The sequence below is a fragment of the Myodes glareolus genome, chromosome 26, assembly GCF_982192425.1.
Source record: "Myodes glareolus chromosome 26, mMyoGla1.1, whole genome shotgun sequence".
In the NCBI taxonomy this organism is placed as follows: Eukaryota; Metazoa; Chordata; class Mammalia; order Rodentia; family Cricetidae; genus Myodes; species Myodes glareolus.
In genome coordinates this window covers 5,907,782-5,931,977 of record NC_142051.1, presented here as the reverse complement: position 1 = coordinate 5,931,977, position 24,196 = coordinate 5,907,782, and the positions used below count along the sequence as shown (strand labels likewise).

General features: G+C 44.2%; 1 protein-coding gene across 2 annotated transcripts in view; it reads left to right on the top strand.

Moving 5' to 3' along the window:
* The window catches only part of Srgap1 (SLIT-ROBO Rho GTPase activating protein 1), a 274,372-nt gene that overhangs the window by 224,952 nt on the left and 25,224 nt on the right, over positions 1-24,196 (top strand). The window contains exons 12-17 of one of the 2 annotated variants that reach the window (XM_085683398.2): positions 900-933; positions 3,908-3,968; positions 4,179-4,256; positions 6,512-6,646; positions 19,540-19,645; positions 22,539-22,763. In XM_085683398.2, coding sequence (XP_085539524.1) covers positions 900-933; positions 3,908-3,968; positions 4,179-4,256; positions 6,512-6,646; positions 19,540-19,645; positions 22,539-22,763 — 639 coding nt within the window. Of the gene's footprint in view, positions 1-270; positions 374-899; positions 934-3,907; positions 3,969-4,178; positions 4,257-6,511; positions 6,647-19,539; positions 19,646-22,538; positions 22,764-24,196 lie in introns of both variants that reach the window. The other variant, XM_085683397.2, reaches the window with a different exon arrangement.

Genomic DNA, 24,196 nt, shown 5'->3' with positions numbered 1-24,196 from the left:
AGTTTAGAATACCTGCCATTTTTAAGTGTGGTACACAAAACAAAATTGCCAGTTCTAGTATATAGGAACACTGTAGTCTAATGACCACCCCTGCGTTGCTAATGCATAAATCAAATCAAATGGAAGGAAAAGGATGGGAGTGTTTTCTCCTGGGCTGGGGTGGGGAAGGAATCCAGGATGCCCTGGCTTTGTTATTTTGATATGACCTAAGGGTATTTCATTTATTGTCTGATTTCTGCCATGCTCAGTAATTATATTCCCTTCCCTTAGGCCTCCAAACGTCCCCCCTAAGCCCCAGAAACACAGGAAGTCCAGGCCCCGCTCCCAGTATAATGCTAAGTTGTTTAATGGGGATTTGGAGACATTCGTCAAGGTACTGCACCAGTCACTAGTGGCTGACCTCCACGCTTCTCACTCTAATGGCCTCAGCCTCCCATGAATGAGGCGGGCCATTATGTCCGAGTCTGTCCTGGGGCTCTTTGCTTCCCCCAGAAAATCAATATAATATTTCCTGAAGTCAGAGAAGAGAGAATATTTGGATTGAGAATCTTCTGAGGAAAAAAATAAATGTGGGCGTTATCACAGGGTGATATCATATCATCAAAGAAAAAGCCCCATTTTTTTTCCTTTTTCCAAGCCAAAATTTGCAGGAAAAAGGAAAAGACAAACATGATTAAATATTTTCTCTTTACTTGTGCAAATGCAATGGCACACTGTATATGTTTTTTTAAATCCATTTAGCCTCTCTCTGAAGCAAGGCACGAGTCTGGCTTTCTCGTGACTTAAGGAATTCATTATATTGGATAAATTTTGTACAGCCCTGAAGTCTGTATCTTGTACCTCTGCTGTGTTTACTCTCTGCCTTCTTTCTCATCCTGTATTTCTGATAATGCTTCTAGCCGGGGACGAAGGAATTCTCACGCGAGACATCAGGTATTGTGCCGGAGGGAAGCAGGGGTCTCTATGCGCTGGCATCATTTGCGAGTCCTACCCATGCTTGGCTTTAATTGGAGTTTTTACGGTCTTTAAAAGAAAAATGTTTGCAGTTGGAAATGAGACAGTTTATAAATAGGCTTTACTTAGAAAAACCTGTGGGAAGTAGACACTAATTGAAGAGGAATAAGCCTCACCAGTAAGAGTGGATGAATCAGTTTTTGCCTGATGCATTCAGCAAATGCATGCAATTTGTGCTAGGAAAAGTCAGTGTTAAATATCAAATACATATTTAATATTTAATTGTGGATTCTTATGTAAATTGCATGAAAAAGAGACTTTCCCATTAGAGATAACATTTCGTGAAATGGGCTACAGTGTTTTTGAAAACTAACTATAGTAGAAAAATGACATTTTAAATATATGATACAGTCTATAATTTCTGTTATAGACATCTTAACTTCCTTAAAGATAGATCTATTTATTAAATCTGTGCACTAACAATTAAAAAGATTGCATTAATGTATGTGTGTGCTGCATGCATGACACTTAAATACATCCATACGTTGTGCATACAGAGAGAAAAATTAGAAACCTCTGGAAGCCTTGAACGTGAGCCCTAACCTTGGGATTAAGTGAAAGGCCACCGAACAACCGAAATCTCAATCACAAAGCCATTGCCTTGAGCCTTAAGCTCCTATTGACTCTAATTTAATATAAATTATTATTAAATTTCACTTGATATCTTGTTTCCCACCCCATAGCTTATAGACAGAAGCTAGTGAAACAGAAAGAGGGAAGCAATCAAAGGAACAGTGAGCTATGCCCTTGATGGCCTGGCAGGGGGAGAAGGCAGAAAAGCCAGCGAGGCAAAGGAACCCTTCTGCTCCCTTCACTGCTCTGGGAAGAGCTGCTTAAGACGATGCACACAGTAGGGATTTTGATAGTTCTTCACTAAAAACTGTCAGCTAAAGGCAAGCAAACTGAGGAACTAAAGAAAGACTAAGAGCGTTATCGTGAAAAATCCACTGTGTGAGCTGTGCAGATGGAACACTCAAGAGTCTCTGGCACCCGGGCAACCCGGAGGGGCCAAGGTCTCTCTCTCTCTCTCTCTCTCTCTATTTCTAGAAAGTGCGTCTCAGCTCTCCCAAATTGCACCATGAAACATCAAGAGCAAAACCATCTTCCCACAGGGAAACTGAGACACAGAGAGATGGTAGAATGGTAGTAGCTGAAAAGTAGCCCATAATTTCACTCCTTGTTAAATATTTTCAACCCAAACATCTGGCATCTATGAGATTACAATACTTGTTATATTTTGACTACAAAGTGCACTGTATCTAAATGAGAGACTGATCTTTGTGAAGAAATCCGCCATCATCTAAGGGACTGTGAGGACGAGAATGGCTCGTATAATGCCATGAGGATGCGAACTCGCCGAGTGCAAACAGTTTTCTTTTAATCTTTTATTCTTTGTCTTCGTGCTAAGTTCAGCAGAGATGTCAACTAATCTTCTTTTTCATCACTCACACTTAAAAACTATTTGTCGCTCTTTTAAATTGCAGTGTGACAGGAGTTGTTTATAAAATGTTACTTCCATTAAGCCATGCTTGTGTGTTACAGAAAAAGATCCCTTCGGGTACTCGGTAGATTTTGATGCGATCACATCACTGTTCATGAGCCAACTATCCTTCACTAAAATGTGTTTTCCTTTTTAAGGCTCTTCTTTAAGGAATGCATAAAAACGTATGCTCCTAAAACAAATTAACGAATTAGAGAAACCTAATACAGTCTCCAGAAGTAATTGAAACATCAAGTGGCTTATACACTGATTGACTTAAAGCTTGACAGGAAAACTGTGTCTTACGAAGCACATTGCCCACTCTGGAGACAGTGAAGACAGGGGGAAGAGTTTGGGGCCGCCAAGAGGCATCATTCCCAGTCTCTCCTTCCCAACTGGACTGGGAAAGTTAACGGTCCGAATTGTCCTAGTATGTTAAGACCAAGTTCTTAACGTTTCGGAATAAAACTCCTCAGGGGTGTGTGCCCAACCTCAGCTGATCCCTTTCAAGTCCTGTGTTTCCTGGAGAGATCTAATTCCTAAAAGAGGGGTCGTAAAAGGACATGTGAAGCGACACCATCCCTAGTCATTCTTTGTAACTCCCAGAGTGCATGCCATCAGTACGTGGTTACCTGGCTTCTGTGGCCCCTCAGCTCATTTGACATCCTAGACATGTGGCTTTTAAATCATTTCCAGCATTTTCTTAGTAGAGGATGGCAACCATTTTACAAGGTGTTGGACCAAGAAGGCCAAAGCAGTCTTCCTTGTCTTCATCCTTAAGACGGGCTAAGTTTATAAGGCTCAGTAAGTTCTGATGCAGACTAAGTAAATACAGCAGGCTTTAGAGATGGTTTGCAACTGCCACCACCCTGGTAGTGTGGGCTTAGAGATGTGGTGGGGAGGGGCCTAAGAATCCTGAACCAGCCAATCAGACAGAGGCACTGCAGTTGATCCATGTGACATTGTTCTGACATGTTCCACACTTACCGCTTTGAGTAATAACCTCTCAAAGTGAGCCACTCATTTCGGCATAAACACCTAAGCTAGGTTTTGGCCTTGTTGCTCTTGTGTGAGGTGATGGTATTATCCACTCTCACCTCCAACTCAGCCTCCCAGCTGGAGGATCAAAACCACAGCTCCAAACGTGAGTTAACATCTTAGCGTTTCTAGGAGAGCTTATGTTAAATGTATTTAATTTAGCTTGCTTCAGAACCGAAATGCACCTTTGTCTACACATCTGTTTTGTCCCTCTTTCTGTTCTTCATTCTTTCAGGAGGCTCTGGGGTTGGGGGTATTTGGAAGAGATCACCTGACTAGGGCAAAGCACTCTAATGACTAAACTATGAGGCTTGTTTCTCCACGGGGCTCGCCCGCCCTTCCCTGACATTTCCCGGTTTCTGTCTCTCTCCCCAGGACTCAGGCCAGGTTATCCCTCTTATTGTGGAAAGCTGCATTCGGTTCATTAATCTCTATGGTAAGCAGTCTTCACTGTGGAATCCTCATTTAAAAGCGAGTAGTGGGTTTGTTTCCGTAAGCATGTTTTTGTTGTTGTTGTTGTTTTTGCTCTAATTTTATTCTTGTGGCAGTGAGGGGGGGCGCATTGTAGGGCGTGAGAGAGTTTCTCACGCACTCCCGGAAGTCTTTGCAGCAGGGTTTCTCACATTGTCCCTTCTGTCGCCCGTAGGTCTTCAGCATCAGGGGATTTTCAGAGTGTCTGGTTCACAGGTGGAAGTGAACGATATTAAAAATTCCTTCGAGAGAGGTAACTGGATGTCTCTCCCCATAAGTAAAATGTGTTGAAAAACCACTCTCTTCTGTTTTCTGCCCTGCACACTCAACTTTGAGCAGCCCCCAAGCCTCCTTCTTTCACGGGCTTCGTTGTGGGAGCTGGGGAATGAGTTATTTCTGTGAAAAGCAGAAAAGCCTATGAGCTTCGTCCCTGGGTTTAGGATTCACATTGACTGCCCATGGCATGTGTCAACGTGGCACCTGACAGTTCTAGAAGGGATTCTAGACTTAGCCTGCATGGTAGGGGTGGGACATCTCCTTCCCACTTCCGGTCTCTGTCAGTGGCTCTCTCCTTCCTCCTACCCTCTTGCCTTGCTCCCTTCCTGTGACCTCAGTCGGTGCCTTCTTTATGTTCATGATTGGCTGAGACATAAGTTGGACTAAACTGTTAATGAGTGCATTATAATTCTCAAAATCATACACCAACCTAGTGCCAGGAAGACACAGAACTGGATCAATGTCTCTTTTATTGCTAATGGTGGGATTTGGCCACGGTATTCAGTCTTAATTTTACCTGTCTCCTCATATGCAAAACCACAGGGTTATTACATGGTTATAGATCTGACCTATGAAAATACCTGACACTTTAATGATGCTGTTGGGTTGTTTGTTTGTTTGTTTGTTTTTTGAGACAGGGTTTCTCTGTAACTTTGGAGCCTGTCCTGGAACTAGCTCTTGTAGACCATGCTGGCCTCGAACTCACAGAGATCCACCCTCCTCTGCCTCCCAAGTGCTGGGATTAAAGGGTGCACCACCACCGCCCAGCTGCTGTTAATTATTAACACTTGCCAACTATCATGATTTGCATTGCCTCTACTTCTGGATTTATCTGTGCCTTCCCTCTGCTTGGCAATCAGAGCAGAAATGCAGAGTGGGGATAGCAATGCAGTTTTCTGCCACCTCCCTGTGTGTCCTATTGTCTCTGACCTAGCGTTGCCAGAGAGCCCTTTGAAGTTGGACACCTTGGTTGAAGAGGTCGACTTGGCACCACAATGTCTTTTTCTGGTTTCAAACTCTCCGGACCAATACACGTGGGACAGACCAGCCTCCCAGCGGCAGCTAAGCAGGCCACACCTCCTACCTGTGGTGAGGGCCCGCTGGAAGTGGCTAAGCACAGAGCTCTTTGTGGTCAACACAGACAAATGAATACTTTGTTATTTAACCTTGGAAATTCCTCTCGATTATGAATATCTAGGTGAGATTTTTCTCACAAAGGATGTAACAAATAAATAATAGTAATAATAATAACAATAATAATAATAGTAATAATAATACAAGTGATTCTGCTGAGTTCATGCTCAGCAATTTTCTGCCCTACAAAATAGGGAAGGGAAGCAAGAGGCCCCTGAGAATAAGCTCCCCCAAAGGCAAGCCTGTGTTAAGGTGTAATGGCTGTTCTGTGAGCTGTGGGAAGGAAGGCCAGGCCTGGCAGTGCACAGTGGAGTTTGATGTACGGCTCTGTGCCATGTTGTGCTCTGAAGGAACCCGATTCATATTCACCTTCCCAGGAAGGGAGGGCAAGGAGCCGACTAATATCTTAGACCCATTTGCCCTAAAAGAAACTATAGTTCTGTTGGGGTCAAATTTTTTTAACATTCACTTTTCTCACAAAGTTCTGGAAATGAGTAAGGGTTTATTTTTCAAGTCTCCTCCCCTGGCCCCAGAGTCTCCCACTGTTGAAGGTGGCCTTCAGATGTGCTGTCAGCCCAGCATGCCCCCCCCCCACCTCCACGAACAGCTGCTGACTTAGTGCAGGTGCCCGCAGTACATGTTGGGTGCTTCTAGAAAATGTTGCTGACCCGCGCTGCATAGCCAGACCAACCTCAACTGTATCTTTCTCCCAGACAACTAAGAAACGCTGAGTGTGGTTTTTCCTAGTTCATGTCAGCCTAAGCTTACTGATTTTAGCTTTATAAAAAAGATGCTGGGTAAAATTATAAACCCTACAAAGTTTTATTTTAAGATTTGGGCAAGTTCTAAGGGAGTGTTTGGTAGCATAAGACTTTTTTAAGCTTTATTTTAGCCAACTATTTTTAGGTTAATCATGGGGTAGGATATCTAAACCAATTATTTCAATTTTAGTACCATATAATCTTTCAGAGAACATAATTAAAAGACTCATATGTCCCTGTGTGTGTGTGTGTGTGTGTGTGTGTGTGTGTGTGTACACTCAGGTTTTTGTTGAGAGAAAAAAAAAGAGTGCTGTGTATATAACGAATTCTCTTTTAGGTGAAAATCCTTTGGCTGATGACCAGAGCAACCACGATATTAACTCTGTGGCCGGAGTTCTGAAGCTCTACTTCCGGGGGCTGGAAAACCCCCTCTTTCCCAAGGAAAGGTTTAATGACCTGATTTCTTGTATCAGTAAGTGAGCCTTCCCCTCTTCCATTTTTCTCATTCTTTCCTCAACGGAATTCTTTTCCTCACTAACTTCCTGGAAAGGCAGCTGCCCTTATCCACCTACCCTCACCCCAAGCCCCATTTATTCCACCAACAACCGCCTGAGGCCATTTGTTCCCTTCTGGGTCCAATATGAGTCACCTTCACCCTGAGCTGGGTAGACTTTGTTTCTGAACACCCTGGGGCTTCATGGATCTGGGAACTGATCTCTTGGTCATCAAAAAATGAAAGAAAACAAAGCAACAACAACAACTAAAAAAATGCGCCAGGTGATAGGAAAACAATAGAAGTTTGGAAATGTAACCTTTTCAGTCTTGATTTTCTCAGTTGATGTTGACTCTTTTCATAGTCCTTCAAAGAACAAGGTAACATGAGATAAAAGGCCATTTTTATGGCACACAAACACCAAGTGGTAATTATCTGTCAGCAGGGATCCCAAGCCTATAGGCAGATGTGTTCAGTGCAGTGTGAGGCTGGTAGTTAGTCACCAGCAAAACACTGGTAGTTTTTCCTTCAGTGGGGGACTTGACACTTCACAGAGGACACTGAAAATCAGGACAGCAAGCCTCACTTAGAACTGCCGTCAAATGTCCTGAGTCTGTAAATGCCGAACTGTTCTCTGTCTGTGTCCATGTTCCCCGGTAGAAGTCCAGCCGACCTCAACCATGGAGGTTTTCCTAAGAATCAGATTTCACTCTTAAGAATAAAACCTCCCCTAGTCCCACCCCACCCCATCTCTAAATCAGACGCCCCCTGAATTAACAAGTCCACTGACTTAACCTCTGCTTTGATGCCCGTTCCCCCTTCCTTGGTTCCCTCCCCATCACTGTAAGTGAGCTCCAGTTCCCCCTCCCTTGGTTCCCTCCCCATCACTGTAAGTGAGCTCCAGTTCCCCCTCCCTTGGTTCCCTCCCCATCACTGTAAGTGAGCTCCAGTTCCCCCTCCCTTGGTTCCCTCCCCATCACTGTAAGTGAGCTCCAGTACCAGGTGTGCTCCTCCCTCTCCTTCCCCTCCCCTCCCCGCCCTTCCATCTTGTTCACAGATTCAAACAGGTGAATCCAGTCACTGTCCTCTACTGCTGAAAGCCTTTTGTGTCCCACATAAAAACATACTTCCTGATAAGGCCAAGTCAGAGAAGTGAATCGATCCTGTATCCTGTCTTCTCTGAGAGTCGGACTCTGTTTCTACTGCCTCACCTCACCTGCCTGACGCTTTCCGACTGTTGAAACATGCAGGGTGGCTCACCAAACAACATATGCACCACACCTCCATGCCTCTGCCCAGGCTACCCCCCCCCCACTGCCCCGCTATCCTTGATAGCCGCTGCTACCTGCTGTGAAGGCTTTGCCAACTGGCATTTTTCCAAGAATGCCAGCCATCCTCCTTCCCGCCCCACATGGAGTTAGTCAGTCACCTTCACCTTTCCCGATACTCTACTGTATATATCTGTTTTAGGGTTTCTGTTACTATTATAAAACACCATAGCCAAAAGCAACCTGGAGAGGAGAGGGCTTATTTCCTCTTGTACTTCCGGGTTAACAGGCCAGAGCTGAGGGAAGTCAGGGCAAAACTTGGAGGCGGGAGCTGATGTCGCAAAGACCAGTGGGAAGCAGTGCCTACTGGCTTTATTCCTATGGCTTGCACAACCTGCTTTCTTTTTTTCATCTAGGACCTAGGGTAGCACCACCTCCAGTGAGCTGGGGCCCTCTCACGTCAATTACTAATCAACAAAAAAGACCCATGGGCTTTCCTACAGGCCAGTCTGGTAGGGACACCTTCTTAGTTGGGATTCTGTCTTCCCAATGACTCACAAAATAAACCAGAATAACATTTGCATCCGTTTTTTTTCCTCTGTTCTTTTCTTATTCCCATTGTCCACACTGTACTTCTATAAATCTATCTTTGTCTCCTTCCACAAGACAATGGCTTTAGGGTCGAGGTCAAGCAACCAGGCCTTGCACAGGCAGCCTGGGCTTACATCTCAGCTCACCACTGGCTTGCCCTCTCTGCGATGTTAGGCAAATTCTGTAAGCCTGCCTCACCGTAGTCTCTCATCGGTACAGTGAGCAGAGCCTTATTCGGTACACCACAGGGCTATAAGAACCCAATGTGTAATACATTCAGATCTCAGGAAGCATGCATCTCCTCAATGCAGCGCCAGTGGTGAGCCCCACAGCTGGGGAGGGCTGCTGGGACGTTCAGGTTTGTAGCCCACACTTGCCATGGTTAATTCTCAGTGTGCAGTCAGTGTTCAGTCCATTGTTATTGGTAAAGTTGAAATGAAAAGAAGAACAAGTTAGCACCGGAAGTCCCCTTGCTGGCATCAGCGAAGTCCTGGCTCTCAGTGTATGACAGCCTCAGCTGCCAGACTCCCCAGACATTCCTGTGTGGAATTCAGATGGGTGAGTGGTATGAACATCCCACGGTTCTTTCATAGGCTGAGTCCTTGCAGTGACTGCCGGCCCAGCTGGCCATGTCAAAAAACTTCCTCACATCCGAGCCAGAGAAGTTAAGTCTGGTCACCTGTGTCTTTCTGTGGTTCCTGAGGATATATATCATGTCAATCAAATGCAACAGCTGGACAAAGACCATGGCCCTGCATTACCAGTTAACATTATTGAGTCATTTGACGCTTTCATGGGTGAGAAACAGCATTCCATTGTTGGTATTAATAATTGAGGTCACCAGGTCAGGAAGATTTAGGCTCAAATCCTGGCTTGGCGAGCTTTCTAAAGTTGGGCTGAGGTTAATACTTAATCTTATTAACTAGCCTGTTTCTTCAGCTTCATAGAGTCTATGTGAAGAACAAATTAGACAACTCAGGTAAAGTGTTTAACATCGTGCGCAGACAAAGTAAGCCTCCATCGGTGTCACCAATCCTCATCATCTCGGTGACAGCAGTGCCTCAGGGGAGCTCAGGTCACACATGCCAGTACCTGATCCAGCCACTTGCCAGTCTAACTGATCTGCCAAATGTCTTTCTCCAGCATAAGTGCTTCAGGTGCCTTCAGAAATGAAGTTGCTCTCTCCAAACATTAGCTTGGTTCCAGCGTGGCTTTTCTGCAGTAACCAGTCAAGGCTTTTCACCAAATTGGGCTTACCAAAATATGTAGACTCTGAAGGAGAAAATGAAAAGTATATGGAATTCTTTGTTTACTATTTGTGTGTGTGTGTATATATGTGTGTAAGTATGTAAATGAGTGTGTATGTATGTGTGTGCATGTGTGTATGTGATGGTAGGGCACACATGTCATGGTGTACATGTGAGACCAGAGGACAGCCTTCAGGTGTCATTTATCTCCTCTACTGGGGAATCCAGGGATCCAGTTCAGGCTGTGGGACTTGCACTTCTACCCATCTCCCTGGTGGTAGTGGACTTTTTGTTTTGTTTTGTTTTTCCAGTACTGAGGTTCAAGCCCAGGCCTTACGTTCCAACAATGAACTGCATACCCATTCCAAGAGCCACGTCTTACAGAAGACTCAGGAACTGTTAGGGCTGCAGACTTTGGGGTACATTTGCAGCCTGGGGTTTAACTGTTTAACTGAGCTGCGAGCTCCCATATGTACTGAGCAGTCTCCCTCAGTCATGTTTTCCTAATAAGTGTGATTATTTTTAGTGGACAGCTCTTCAGCATGGAAGGACTTTCAAGGACGCATGTTTGAATCTCTCCTTATATAACATCCCCTTTATATAACAAGCCCTTTTCTTCCGATCACTAGCCTCTTCAAAAGGAGGAGACTCCTGGCTAATATTGACTGATCTCTAGATCAGCGCTTGTGCTTACCAACATGACTGTGGTATGTTGGCATAAATGCTTTGAGAATGGCTGCTACTCATTATTCTATCTCCTGATGTCGTATTCATCAATACTTCAAATTTTATTGTTGCTGCTGCTGTTGCTGTTTGTGAGAGACAGACAGACAGACAGACAGAATGAGCCATGAAGCATATATGTATGGAGTACAGCTTTCAGGAGTTGGCCCTCTCCTTCCCCCGTACTGAAGCAGGATCTCTCTAGTTGCTTCTTTGCTATGTACTCCAAGCCCACTCTTCTGCAAGCTTTGGGGTAGCCTTCCTGTCTCGGCCTCCTATCTCCCCCCGTAAGGTGATGGGATTACAGATTCTCACCACTGTAGCCAGACTTCTAGACTTTAACTCAGATCCAGAGGTTGAACTGGGGACATCTGACTTGGCACAACACAGAGCTTTCTGATGACTCCAAGACTTGATTCTTGCATTCAAGAAAGTTAAAATCTAGCAAGAAAGAGAATAAATACAGTTATGGATGTCTGCAGCATAAGCTAGTGTTGCTGGGGATGCTGAGAGCAAAAGTTTTAGAGGGGAGAAATCTCGGGGTTACAGGCTGTTTTTACCTGTGACATCTTAAGTCACAGTGATTGGGTTTGGTTTTCCTACTAAGGCCATTTTGTGTGACAGTTCACACGGGAAGGTCTCCCTTTCATCCCTTCTAGGAGCGGATGTAGGTTCCTGGAACACCAACAGCTTTCTGCTTACCATTTTTGGATTGTTTGATAGAATCCCGCATGTGTGCTTGAGCTGCTATCCTGCCTCTCTCTGTGTCTCTGCAGAGCCTCCTGGGAAGCTTGGACCCGTGGAGTAGAGGGGGAGGGGGTGTAGCAGCGTTCTCTGTGGGTAATGTACGCAAGCCATTCCCCAGCTCCCGGGAAACCTCCTCTATAGGATGATTTACCCAGATGAGCGCATGATGAAATCAGATTAAATATACATTGGAAAATGACGGGCCTCGTTGCTTCTCAGTTTTTCACCCAAACAATTTTATTTTTCCTTTTTTTCAACTGGCTGCTTTCTGAATGGCTCTGTGAGAGCCCGAGGTCACACCTGCGGTCTGGGCAGCATGGCTCTGGATTCCTGACGTGTCCAGCCAAGCAATGATTCAAGGAAGATGTGGATTGTTTTCCCCAGCCTGGTTGTGGGCCCAGATGACACATTTGCACTTCAATTTGCATAACGTATTCTCATATAGGTGACTTCTTAGACGTGAGAAAACATTTTTATAGCGGCAGATATTTTTCCTGTCGCAGAAATAACTCTTAAAAACACACAAAAAACACACAGGACAAAATACTGTCGTCGCCCCTCCCTCCGAGCCACCACCCAAAGAGAAGCAGTGATATGTTCCTTCTGGGCATTTGTGCATCCGTGTGCACACAGTGCTTTTGAAGCCAGTGTGGAAGTATGCTGTCCTTACTGCTTGCGTGTTCCTCCTCCTTATCTACAGGAGACAGTAACCCTGTGACCTCGCCGTAATTAATCACCCAGCTCTAACAATTCCTGCTGCTTGGTGGGTCTAGCTCCGCTGGCCTCAGCTGTCTTCCCTGTGACATAATAGTGTGTATGGTGTGCGTGCATCTCTGGGAGATTAAAAATTCTTTTTCCATCAGTGTTCTTATCACAAAACAGTAGGGGATCGTTTCAAAGTGGTTGGAAATGGCTTAGAAGCACATAGAACAAAATAATAATCCCACAGCCCAGAGTGAAACCGCAGCATGAAAGCCACTGAGAAACATTTTGTGTGTGATAAACATCTTCACGGTGTGTGTGTTAACACACGAGATGATCCTGATACCACTGTTACACCCTAACGTCAGCAATTCCTCGGAGCCATCAAGACCGTGCTTTTTACAATTTTATAACTGGCTAATATGCAATTAATCTACAATCACTGTTGAAAATTATTAAATAAGAACATCCATTGGTCCTCTACATGGGGAGAATGGCAGCTCTCCCAGTGCCTCTCCGATTCTGCACATAGTACTGACATACATGATGCATCCTTCCCCAAACTAGCTTTCTATAGTAGTTCTCATAATGTACGGTTCATCCGCAGGAGAGCACAGGGCACAGCGTCTTAGTCTGCTCACAGTTTTAGACAAACATTATCGATTTTAGGACATTTTCGTTATCCCAGGGGAAAAGCCCAACTGGCAAACCCTAGCGATCGCTTTCCATTCAACTGTAGCCATAACCACTCCCAGCCCTCGCAACCACAAACCCATTCTCTTGCTCTATAGATGTGCCTTTTCTCATTGTTGTACATAAAATGACTCATACACCTTTGGTCTCTGTAACTGGTTCTTTCACTTAGCGTGTATCATAATCAAATGCCCACACTATGTTATTGTAAAATAATAACCCATTGTATGAGCATTCCTAATGCTTTCAGTAAAAATTTATCATGCCATGTGGCAGCTAATCAGTATGCAGTTTCTTTTAAAATGATGAAAATATTCTAAAATTGATGGAGATGACATGTAACACCGGTATATTAAGTTCATTAAATTTATATTTTAAATGGGTAAATTATATGATATATGGATTGTAACCTAATAATGCTGTTAGAAGTTAAATTATGTCTTGGTCTGCTACCTTTGTGAGTTTATACTTTTAATATGGTTTTTACTCGTCATATGATGGCTTTTATGTAACAAATTCTACTTTTGCACATTTGTATTGGCTCTGGAGAGTTAGGAACATACAAAATACTCTGTTGTAATTCTTTGTATATGTATCTGTTGTCTACTCTTGGTTCTTTCATGGCAGAAAGCCTTTGAGGTCTTCTATTATTGTGTGTCTGTCTGTCTGTGTGTTATGTATGTGAGTGCAGGTGCCCATAGAAGCTAGTGCCCAACCCCTCCCCCAGAGCTAGATTGAGCTACCTGAGAATTGAACCCAGGTCCTCTGCAATAGCAGCAAATGTCCTTATCCGCTGAGCCATCCTTCCAGCCCCCGAGCTTTTGAACTCTTCCAGACATTGTATGTTACGGCTGTTATAAAAAGTCTGCTTTTCCTGATGTACCCCATGGTTTTCTCTCTGATTCTCCATTTCTGTTTGATGTCACAAAATTGTGTTCTTCAGAACTCCTTGATCTCTGAAACTGCTTCATAGCTGTGCATGTGCAATAGGTGAAGATGTCTAAGGCTCTCTGAGTGCTCAGTGTCAGTCAGCAGACCCGGGATTATTTTTTGTTGTTTAGATAAAAGGCCGCTGCTGAACGAGAGGAGAAAGCAGCCGTTTCACTCGCAGAAGTCAGCCCAACAGCTGTTTACACCATGTGCCCGATCTCTTCCCGTGCAAACTAGCAGTCACTCAGGAGAAGGCGAGGCGAAATCCCTCTGTATGAATTAGCACACACCTCTGCTGTCTGTTTCTCTTTTATTCATATGAGCAACTCATTCATACCTTGCTATTGGTAACCTCACCTTGCAGGCTGACGGTTGGTCTCTGGGGCTCAGAAATACATCCTGTGGCCACTGAAGGCTTTTCTTCGCTTGTCTTCACACCTAAGGAGAAATTTCTGCCTTGTGGTTTATTATTTGTATCCTGGCAGATGAATATTTTAACAAGAGTGCCACCAAAGAAGTAATGCGAAGGGCAGTGGCCATTTGGACTTGATGTCGTTTCCGCTCCAGTTTGGGGACATTTTTCACACGCATGCTCACAGAGCTGCCACCCTACTGTGAAGCGGGACACTGGCGTGAGATCCCTGAATCGCTAGGAAGAGATCATAAATTCACCTTGGGGCTTGGCATGTATGACCAAGATTAGATGCATGCCACTTTTACCTAACTGCATGAGGTATTCTATTGTGGGAACAGAACCCAGCTTAAAAGAAATCCCAATGAAGTCTGATTTTCCTGCCGTCTCCCGGGTGGAGAATAAAAGATCCGTCTTTCTGTCCAGTACAGCTGAGGGACCATGAATTGGCAATTAGAGCACACGTTAATCAGTGTGTCGGTGGCAGTCACAAACTCAGCCCTGCTAACTGCACTCAGAAGAGGAAGTGGGCTGTTGGGAGCAGAGCGAAGCTCCTGTAGGCTGCACATACAATCCTCCTGTGCAGCCTGCCGGGAAACAGCTAGGCATCCATTGCAGGACCCAGGCCTGGGTGCAGATGCATTCGCAGCAGCTCCCAGGCCGCCAGCAGTGCTTCTTTCACTCTGATGCGCATGTGCTGCATGCAGGCGCCACACATCTTCACCACACAATCTACTGTCGTCTTTTTGGGGTCTCTCTTTTAGCCCCATTATATCTAAGCCTTGCATTTGCACCCCGTGGGCCACCCAGTTGGTCTTCTTTTATGGTGAAATCCATGACCAAATTTACCAGCTTTGGGGGTGTGGTAAAATAAATGCATTCACAGCACTGTGACCCCACTGTCGCTGTTTATTTCTTGGAAGCCATCAGACAATAGCTGTTGCTTTCCTCTCTTCCTCCAGGCCCTTGCAGCTCAGCTTTTATGATATAATATAGGTGACTCGTGTAAATGGTATCATTGAATAATTGTCCCTTTGTGGATGGCTTGCTTTGTTTAGAGTGGTGTCCTCATGGTTCATCCATGGAATAGCCTTCCTCTTTATGGCTGAGTAATTTTCCAGTGCATGACTATGCCACATTAGACTTATCCATCCATTTGTCTACCAATATCTGAGTTGTTCCCACTTTTGAGCTATTATAAATGATGTTGCTGTGAATTTCATGTACAAACTGCCTTCCAGGAAAAAAGAGACTGAGTTTAGAACAGAGAGATGAAGAGGGTCTTAATCTATGCAAGAGGTTCATAGCATCAGACTAACGCCTCCAGAGGGATGGCACACACCTTTAATCCCAGCACTCAGGAGGCAGAGGCAGACAGATCTCTGAGTTCGAGGCCAGCCTGGTCTACAAAAGTGAGTTCCAGGACAATCAGGGCTGTTCCACAGAGAAACCCTGTCTCAGGGGAGGGAGGGCTAACTATACAGTGACAGCATTTTGTATTATTTGCTTTCTGGATCTTGTTTTCAGCTCTAATCTAGACCCCCCCAAAATGCTTTATTTTTTTTTCTTGATATATTTATTTTTTTGAGTAAATTTTATTAAATTATAAAAGTTTCCATTTCCGCCCCTCTTCCCAACACCCTCCCAGTCCCCCCACTCCCTCTCCTCCTCCCTCTTCGTCCCTTAGGGCAGTCAGGGTTTCCTGCCCTGTGGGAAGTTCAAGTTCCTCCCCCCTCCCTCCAGGTCCAGGCAGGTGAGTATCCAAACAGACTGGATCCCCAAAATCCAGTATATGCAGAGGAAACAAGTCCCAGTATCATAGTCAATGGCTTTTCAGAAAGACTTCGGGCCAGCCACATTCAGAGAATCCGGCCAAATTCCAAGAATCTGGTTAGAACACGTCCTCGTTCAGTCCCAGTCCAACTGGCCTTGGTAAACTCTCATTAGATCCGTTCCCTTGTATCAGTGGGTGATAGCATCCCTTGCAGTCCTGATTTTCTTTTTCATGTTCTTCCTCCTTCTGCTCCTCATTTGGACCTTGGGGGGCTCAGTCCGGTGCTCCAATGTGGGTCTCCGTCTGTATTGCCGTCCTTCGCCAGATGAAGGATCTATGGTGATAAGCAAAATATACATCAGTATGGTTATGGGCCACGGTCGGTTCAGGCACCCTCTCCTCTGTCCAGAGAACAATCTGGGGATCTCTCCTTGGACCTGGGATCCCATATATAATCAAGTCTCCTGTAAACCCTAAAATGACTCCCTTATTTGAAATATATTCTTCCCTGATCCCATATTCATCCTTCCTCACTCTCCCCCTCCCAGGCCACCGAGCTTTCCCCATTCCTCCCCTACTCCCTTCTCTCTAACCCTCTCCCCTTCCAACAACCCTCCCACCTGCCCCATGCACCCGAGGTTACCTGGGACTCTTGTCTATTTCCTACCTCCTGGCGGGTAGCTAAATAATCTTCATCAGGTTTATCTTCTTATTTAGCTTCTCTAGGATCACGAATAATAGGCTCAAAGACCTTTAATTATGGTTAGAATCCACTTATGAGTGAATACATACCATATTCCTCTTTTTGGGTCTGGCTTACCTCACTCAGTAAAGCGTTTTCTATTTCCATCCATTTGCATGCAAAATTCAAGATGTCATTGTTTTTTTACCGCTGAGTAAAACTCTAATGTGTATATGTTCCACACCTTTTTTAACCATTCTTCTATTGAGGGGCACCTAGGCTGTTTCCAGGTGCTGGCTATTACAAATATTGCTGCTATGAACATAGTAGAACAAATGCTTTTGTAGTATGTTAGGGAATCTCTAGGGTATATTCCCAAGAGTGGAATTGCTGGGTCCTGCGGGAGGTTGACTCCCAGTTTCCTGAGAAACCGCCACACTGATTTCCACAGTGGCTGCACGAGTTTGCATTCCCACCAACAATGGATGAGTGTTCCCCTTACCCCACATCCTCTCCAGCATAGGCTATCATTGGTGTTTTTGACTTTAGCTATTCTGACAGGTGTAAGATGGTATCTCAAAGTGGTTTTGATTTGCATTTCCCTGATCACTAAGGAGGTTGAGCATGACCTTAAGTGCCTTTTGGCCATTCGAAGTTCATCTGTTGTGAATTCTCTGTTCAGTTCAGTACCCCATTTTTTAATTGGGTTAGTTAGAGTTTTAGTGTCTAGTTTCTTGAGTTATTTGTATATTTTGGAGATCAGACCTTTGTCTGATGAGGGATTTGTGAAGATCTTCTCCCAGTCAGAAGGTAGCCTTTTGGTCTTACTGACAGTGTCCTTTGCTTTACAGAAGCTTCTCAGTTTCAGGAGGTCCCATTTATTCATTGCTTCTCTTATTGTCTGAGCTCCTGGGGTTCTGCTTAGGAACTGGTCTCCTGTGCCTATATCTTGTAGACTACTTCCCACTTTCTCTTCTATCAGTTTCAAAGTGGTCAGATTAATGTTGAGGTCTTTAATCCATTTGGACTTGAGTTTTGTGCATGGTGATAGATATGGATCTATTTTCATTCTTCTACAGGTTGACATCCAGTTATGCCAGCACCATTTGTTAAAGATGCTTTCCTTCTTCCATTGTATGCCTTTAGCTCCCTTGTCAAATATCAGGTGTTCATATGTTTGTGGGTTAATACCCGGGTCTTCTATTCGATTCCATATGTCAACTTCTCTGTTGTTATGCCAATACCAAGCTGTTTTCAATACTGTTGCTCTGTAATAGAGTTTGAAGTCAGGGATGGTAATGCCTCCAGAAGTTCCTTTATTGTATAAGATTGTTTTGGCTATCCTGGGTTTTTTGTTTTTCCATATAAACTTGATTATTATTCTCTCAAGGTCTGTGAAGAAGTTTGATGGGATTTTGATGGGAATTGCATTGAATCTATAGATTGCTTTTGGTAGAATTGCCATTTTTACTATGTTGATTCTCCCAATCCAAGAACAGGGGAGATCTTTCCATTTTCTGGTATCCTCCTCAATTTCTTTCTTCGAGGATATAAAGTTCTTGTCAAATAGGTCTTTATATTCAGTACATGTTGCCTCCCCCACCCCAATTCATGGTGGGTTTTTTTTCCCCATTTCAAAATACATTACACATAAGACAGTGAACTATCCATATCCAGTACATGATAACTACACTCATACTATTAGTTACTGATTGGGGTAGAAGGTTTCTGAACTCCTGTTTCCTGGGAGATGAGCAGGCTTCATTTCAGCTGGGCATCCTCAGGGGTAGAGCCGAAGTGTCCGTTCCCACTCACCCTGATAAGTTACGTGCTATGTGGTTGAGCAAAAAATATTCATATATTTTTCATACCTTTTCAGCTGCATGGAGGGTAAAACAAAATGCCCACTTTGATAGTAGATGGAAACCAGTCTGAGTCAGCAGTCAGAATTCCGGGAAAATGAGCTTGGTATGAGTAATGGGGCCATGGTTTCCAGCCTTGGCTGCGTGGACAAATCCCAGGGATTTCGAACCCTCCCCTTGTGACCCCAAGTCAAGGTTGATCACCACAAGTTAATTTGAAAGACAAACTAGGAAGGAGAGCATCGTAGTCATCCGAGTGAGACGTGATGAAACCTACAAGGGAAGTGAATAGTGGGATCATCGGTGATGGGCCCACCAGAGACAGAGGGAAGCGCGTGGCGTCAGCAGCTCAGGACGGGGTCTGATTATCGGTACCTCCAGAACAGTCAAGAAGCAGCCATAATACAAAATCACAGGACAGCTTCAAAACATTGAGATAGATAGATACATTGCTCTGTATCTATATCTACATATAGATATATGTGTATTGATATATATGTTGGTATATCTAGACGGATAGATAATGCATTAATATATATGTGTGTTTGTGTGTATATATCTATATATGGATCCATATGTATTGATACATAGATATATGTGTTGGTATATATTGATAGATGGATAGAGACATACATTGGTATGTGTATGTTTGTGTGTGTGTATATATGTGTTGATATATAATATATATTAATATGTATTGATATATATGGATGTATAGATAGATGGGTATGTAGATAGACAGACAGATAGGCATTAATGTTGCCATATCTCAGAAAGCTGGCTTAGTTCACAAACAGAAAGAAGGCACTGGGACCATATGCGCAGCAAATATTATAGCACTGGCACAGGAGGGAAGCGGCTTCTGAATGTAAAAGGACTATAAAGCACTCAAGGCCAAGACTGTGGCCATCACATAAAGCAAACCAGTGTGGTACTTACCTGTTACCCCGACCCTTGTGAAGCGAAGACCAAAGGGTTTTGAATTTGAGGTCATCAGGGGTACATGAGACCCTCTCTCAAAAACTGGGTCGAGAAAGAGAGAGGAAGGCAGGTAAGGACAGCAAATTCAGGAGAAACAGCAGATGCTGGTGATAGAGAAAACACCAGCCCTGGAGATGGTGGCACACACCAGTGACTACTTCCTGCCATGGGCAAGGTGGTACTGCTGTTTGGGTGTGTCCCTGTAAGGGGAGCTGCAATGATCTGCCCTGAATGTGACCTTGTCCCCTTCTGTCCTGCAGGAATAGATAATCTCTATGAGAGAGCGCTTCACATCCGCAAACTGCTCTTGACCTTGCCCAGGTCGGTCCTTATAGTGATGAGATATCTGTTTGCCTTCCTCAATCAGTAAGTACCCCCATGTCCTATCAACATGCCCATCTGCATTCCGGCTGTGTTCTTGAGTGCTATGCCGTGTGTGTGGAGTTCCATCCATCAGCAGAATCAAAGGGGGAGTGATTGAATGTAAGCCGAGGGCACATTTTTTACCTCCGGAGATCAAGGCCTTTTTATGATACATGAAAAGTCTGGAGAAACTGTGGCTGCCCATAAATGCAAAATATCCAGAACACTGCTATAAATAACACTTTCCAGTGAAATATGTGTCTTTTCCAACTTCCATGCAGAGCCCATATCATTAATGTTTTTGTCAAAATGATGTGAACCACCTTCTCCTAGCCAAAAAAAAAAAAAGAAAGAAAGAAATTAATGTAGTCAGGATAGAGGGGGATTATAGATGGCTTAGACATCAATCCAAAAGCAGAATTTTCACACATTCGCTGTATTGAGTCCTTGTCAAGAAGAAAACATTTGTCTTGCAGTTGCTACTGCGTTGAAACAGGAATCTGAAGAAAGCATTACATTGTTTTCAAAACTTGACTCTTGATCGGGCAGCGTGGTTTTTCAGTGATGTTGCTTGCTGATGAGCAGGTTCCACTGTAGGCCCGTCTCCCTCAGAGCCATCTAAAAGTGGTCTTGCTTTGCCAGGTTGCAGTTAAGCAGCTAAAAGGTCACAGAGCTGATTCCAGAGTCAACTGCTAAGTGAGCAGAGGGCGATGTGTTCTCAACCTAGTACAGGTTCTCCCTTCTTCAATTGAGAATCTTTTTTTTTAACCTGTGTTTCAATGGCATTTCGCACTCACAGAAGCCACGGAGACTCGTGACAACCCTGCTAGCTAGTTCTCAAATCAAACCCACTCAGATTGGCCACAAGAGCCATGGAGTATACACTAGGGAATCGCATACAGGGAGAATGGAATGAGGCTCTGCGGCTCACCATAGGGTACCTAAAACATTCCCAAAGTGGGGTAGGAAGCCATTTGGAGAGAAGTGCTACCTGAAAATGAATATGAACTGTGTCTACCGTAAACAGATGCTGCCCGCGGCTCCCCTTGACTAAGCTTGGTCACCCAAGCAGCTGTCAGAGCCCAGGATTGCCTTGAAAATGTGCGCATTCCCCTCCCTCAACTGATGTGTACCCCACGGGGCCAGCAGTGCTGTTCTGTGAGTTTTTCTGACACAATGACCTAGGAAAGCAGTATTCCAACCAAGAAAGTTCTTGAGGCCTGAATGCAACTCTTGGTGAAGCTCAATTGAATGGCAAATGCCTCATGAGTCGGGCAGCTGGCACTGTTTGTTGGTACTGCCCACAGATACCTGCACTTGCCCCTAAGGACAGATGAGGGCCCCCACCTCATCCCAGGGATCAACTGTTCTTTTCTTCTGTAAAATCAAAACTTGGAAATCACAGGTTTTTAACTCAAGTTTATATTCTTCAAGTCGAGACTAAAATAAAGACCTAGAAAAATTAAGCCTGACTCTTCCCACTGAGCTCAGGTGTGAGTTTTGAAGGTGATCTGTCACTCAGTAGCCTGGTGGCAATGTGAAAGGTTTTTTGGTTTTTTGTTTTTTTTTTTTTTACTGTATATTTGAGAAATGGCAGAAGGGAAGGGCATATGGTAGCCGTGGGGATCATTTTTCGCCTTTTCCTCTCTCTCTCCACTATCTTCTCTCCACTAAGGGCTGAAGTGCCACGTCGGGTGGTGTCTCAGATTCTTTGTGTCTGTCACCATCTCACAAAGGCAGCTGAGTCTCCTTTTTCCTTCCACTTGTCATCTGCTCACCCGCATTTTATGTTCCTTTCGTGGGTGACATTCTATACACTGAGAGATAATGCCTCCAAACTCTCCAAAGAATTGCAAATTCCCTGTGTGTTAGAGGCCAGACATTAAAGAGCTGGCTGACTGGTAGTCGCTTGTGAAATATCTGTAATATTTTATAAAAATATCATAAATATCAGTAATACTGAGTTTAGAAATTAGTCTCAGAGAGCCAGCAATGTCCCCAGAGCTTTCCCATCTTAGATGGAACAATAAGAGATTTAAGGATTGCCCTTTGTCTTGTTCCTTTCAGCATCTTTTGTGGCATAAGGGATACAGACACACAGAGAAGGTTATCAACTCACAGTGTTCCTCGCCTCCTCGAAAAAATGAAAAAAGATGGTTGTGCTTTTATTCTAGTTTTTTAAAAAAAAATTTTACAAGATTTCTAAGCGGGGAAAGGTTGAAAAGTAAGATGCCTTTGAGAGGTAAGGCAGATGTAAAGGCATAACCATATGGCTTTATGAAAATTGGACGGCACAGCGCAGAGCCACTAAAGGTGCATTCATGAACCTCCACCTTAACATCTACTGGGGAAACTCTAATCGTGGTCCTTAGCTCTGTTACAGCTGATGTTTTAGACGCAGGACTTTAGGAAGTGCCTCTCACTCACACAAAGAGGATGTTTGTTCCCTCATTTCCTGCCTAGTGGGTCGTAGTCATCTTACTCTCGTTGGGGTTCAATTAAGTAGAATGGGTATCATTTTTCCTCTAATGGCTTAAAAAATAAATTGTTTAATCCATGTTTTCAAAATATGAGGTAAGGGTGCTGGAGGGATGGCTCGGTCATGAAGACTATGCCCTACTCTTCCATAGGATGTGAGTTCAGATCCCAGCACCCCCATCTGGTAACTCAACCCAACCACCTGTAAGTCCAGCTCCAGGAGACCTGGCATGCCCTTAGGACCTCCATAAGCCACCTGCACAGTCATGTGTGCACACACACATATGCTAATGCACACACATATACAAATGCATAACACACTTTTTTAAGTAAAATAAATTCAAAATACAAAGTATCCTATTAAGCACTCTCTTTCCCCAGCTCCCCATTGACAAGCTCTTCTTGCTTCTGTCTGCAGCCTTTCCCAGTACAGCGACGAGAACATGATGGACCCTTACAATCTGGCCATTTGCTTCGGCCCAACGCTGATGCCTGTTCCAGAAATACAGGACCAAGTATCTTGCCAGGCACACGTGAACGAAATCGTGAAGACCATCATCATCCATCATGAAAGCATCTTCCCAGATGCTAAAGAGCTGGATGGCCCCGTGTACGAGAAATGTATGGCTGGAGGCGACTACTGGTGAGTCCACGGACAGAGTCCTCCCTCTCAGGGACACATCCGACTGGATGGTGGGCTGAGGGGTTTAATGTCCTCGCTGCGGAATCACGACCCGAGTTCAGATCCCCAGCACCTGCGTTAAAGTTAGGTACAGCATTGTGTCTGTAACTCCAGCACTGAGGCGCAAAAGCAGAGGGTGCTGGGAGCTCACTGGCTATCCTGCTCCTCCAGACAGCGAACTCCAGGTTCAGTTAGAGACCCTGTTTCAAAAAATAAGGGCAGAAACAGTAGAGGAAGACATTGGTCACAGGCTCTAGCTTCTCTGTGCACACATGTGAGCCACTACACTAGCATATACATGCATACACTACATGTGCACACATGAGCCACTACACTAGTATACACATGCATATACTACATGTGCACACATGAGCCACTACACTAGTATACACATGCATATACTACATGTGCACACATGAGCCACTACACCAGCATATACATGCATACACTACATGTGCACACATGAGCCACTAGACTAGTATACACATGCATATACTACATGTGTACACATGAGCCACTACACTAGCATACACATGCATATACTACATGTACACATATGAGCCACTACACTAGCATACACATGCATACACTACATGTGCACACATGAGCCACTACACCAGCATATACATGCATACACTACATGTGCACACATGAGCCACTACACTAGCATACAACACACACACACACACACACACACACACACACAAACAAAGCTCTAGCTTCTTTCTATGTGCACACACATGAGCTACTACACCAGCATAAACATGCATGTACCATATATACATAAACATCTACAAAATAAAATAAAATGAATTGTCCATAAGCTACCAATGCTTTTAATTTTTTTAAAAAGAATAAAGAGCAACTGTAGCATTTAAGTTAGAACAGTAAAATTTATGGTGCCGGGGCTTTATTATGGAAGCATACTGTCAGACTACTCTTGTGTAGATAATTTTGACCTATTTGTGCCTCTGTAAAGAGTAAGGGCTTTGTTTTTTTAAGAGTTTGTTTATATAAGGGTGTGCTTAGCGGTGCACTGGCCAGCCTGGTTTACATGGCGAGTTCCAGGACAGGCAAGGCAACATAGAGAAATCTGTGTCGGAGAGACACAGACACAAAGCCTAAGAATTTTGATGCCAGAGAGAGAGAGATATTAATTTTTAGTACTATACTAAATCAAGAAACAATGACTGACTGAATTAACAGACTTCATTTCCATTCTTGGGTTTTATTTGGGTCTGGGTTTTGGTTTCTCAGTGCCAGGGATCAAGCACCTTGTGTGTGCATGGCAGACACGCTCTGTGTCCCGGCCTAATCAGATAGGTTGATTACAGGACAAATATCTTGATGTTCTCTTTTCATAGGAGCTCCATCAATCAAATATATTTTTATTC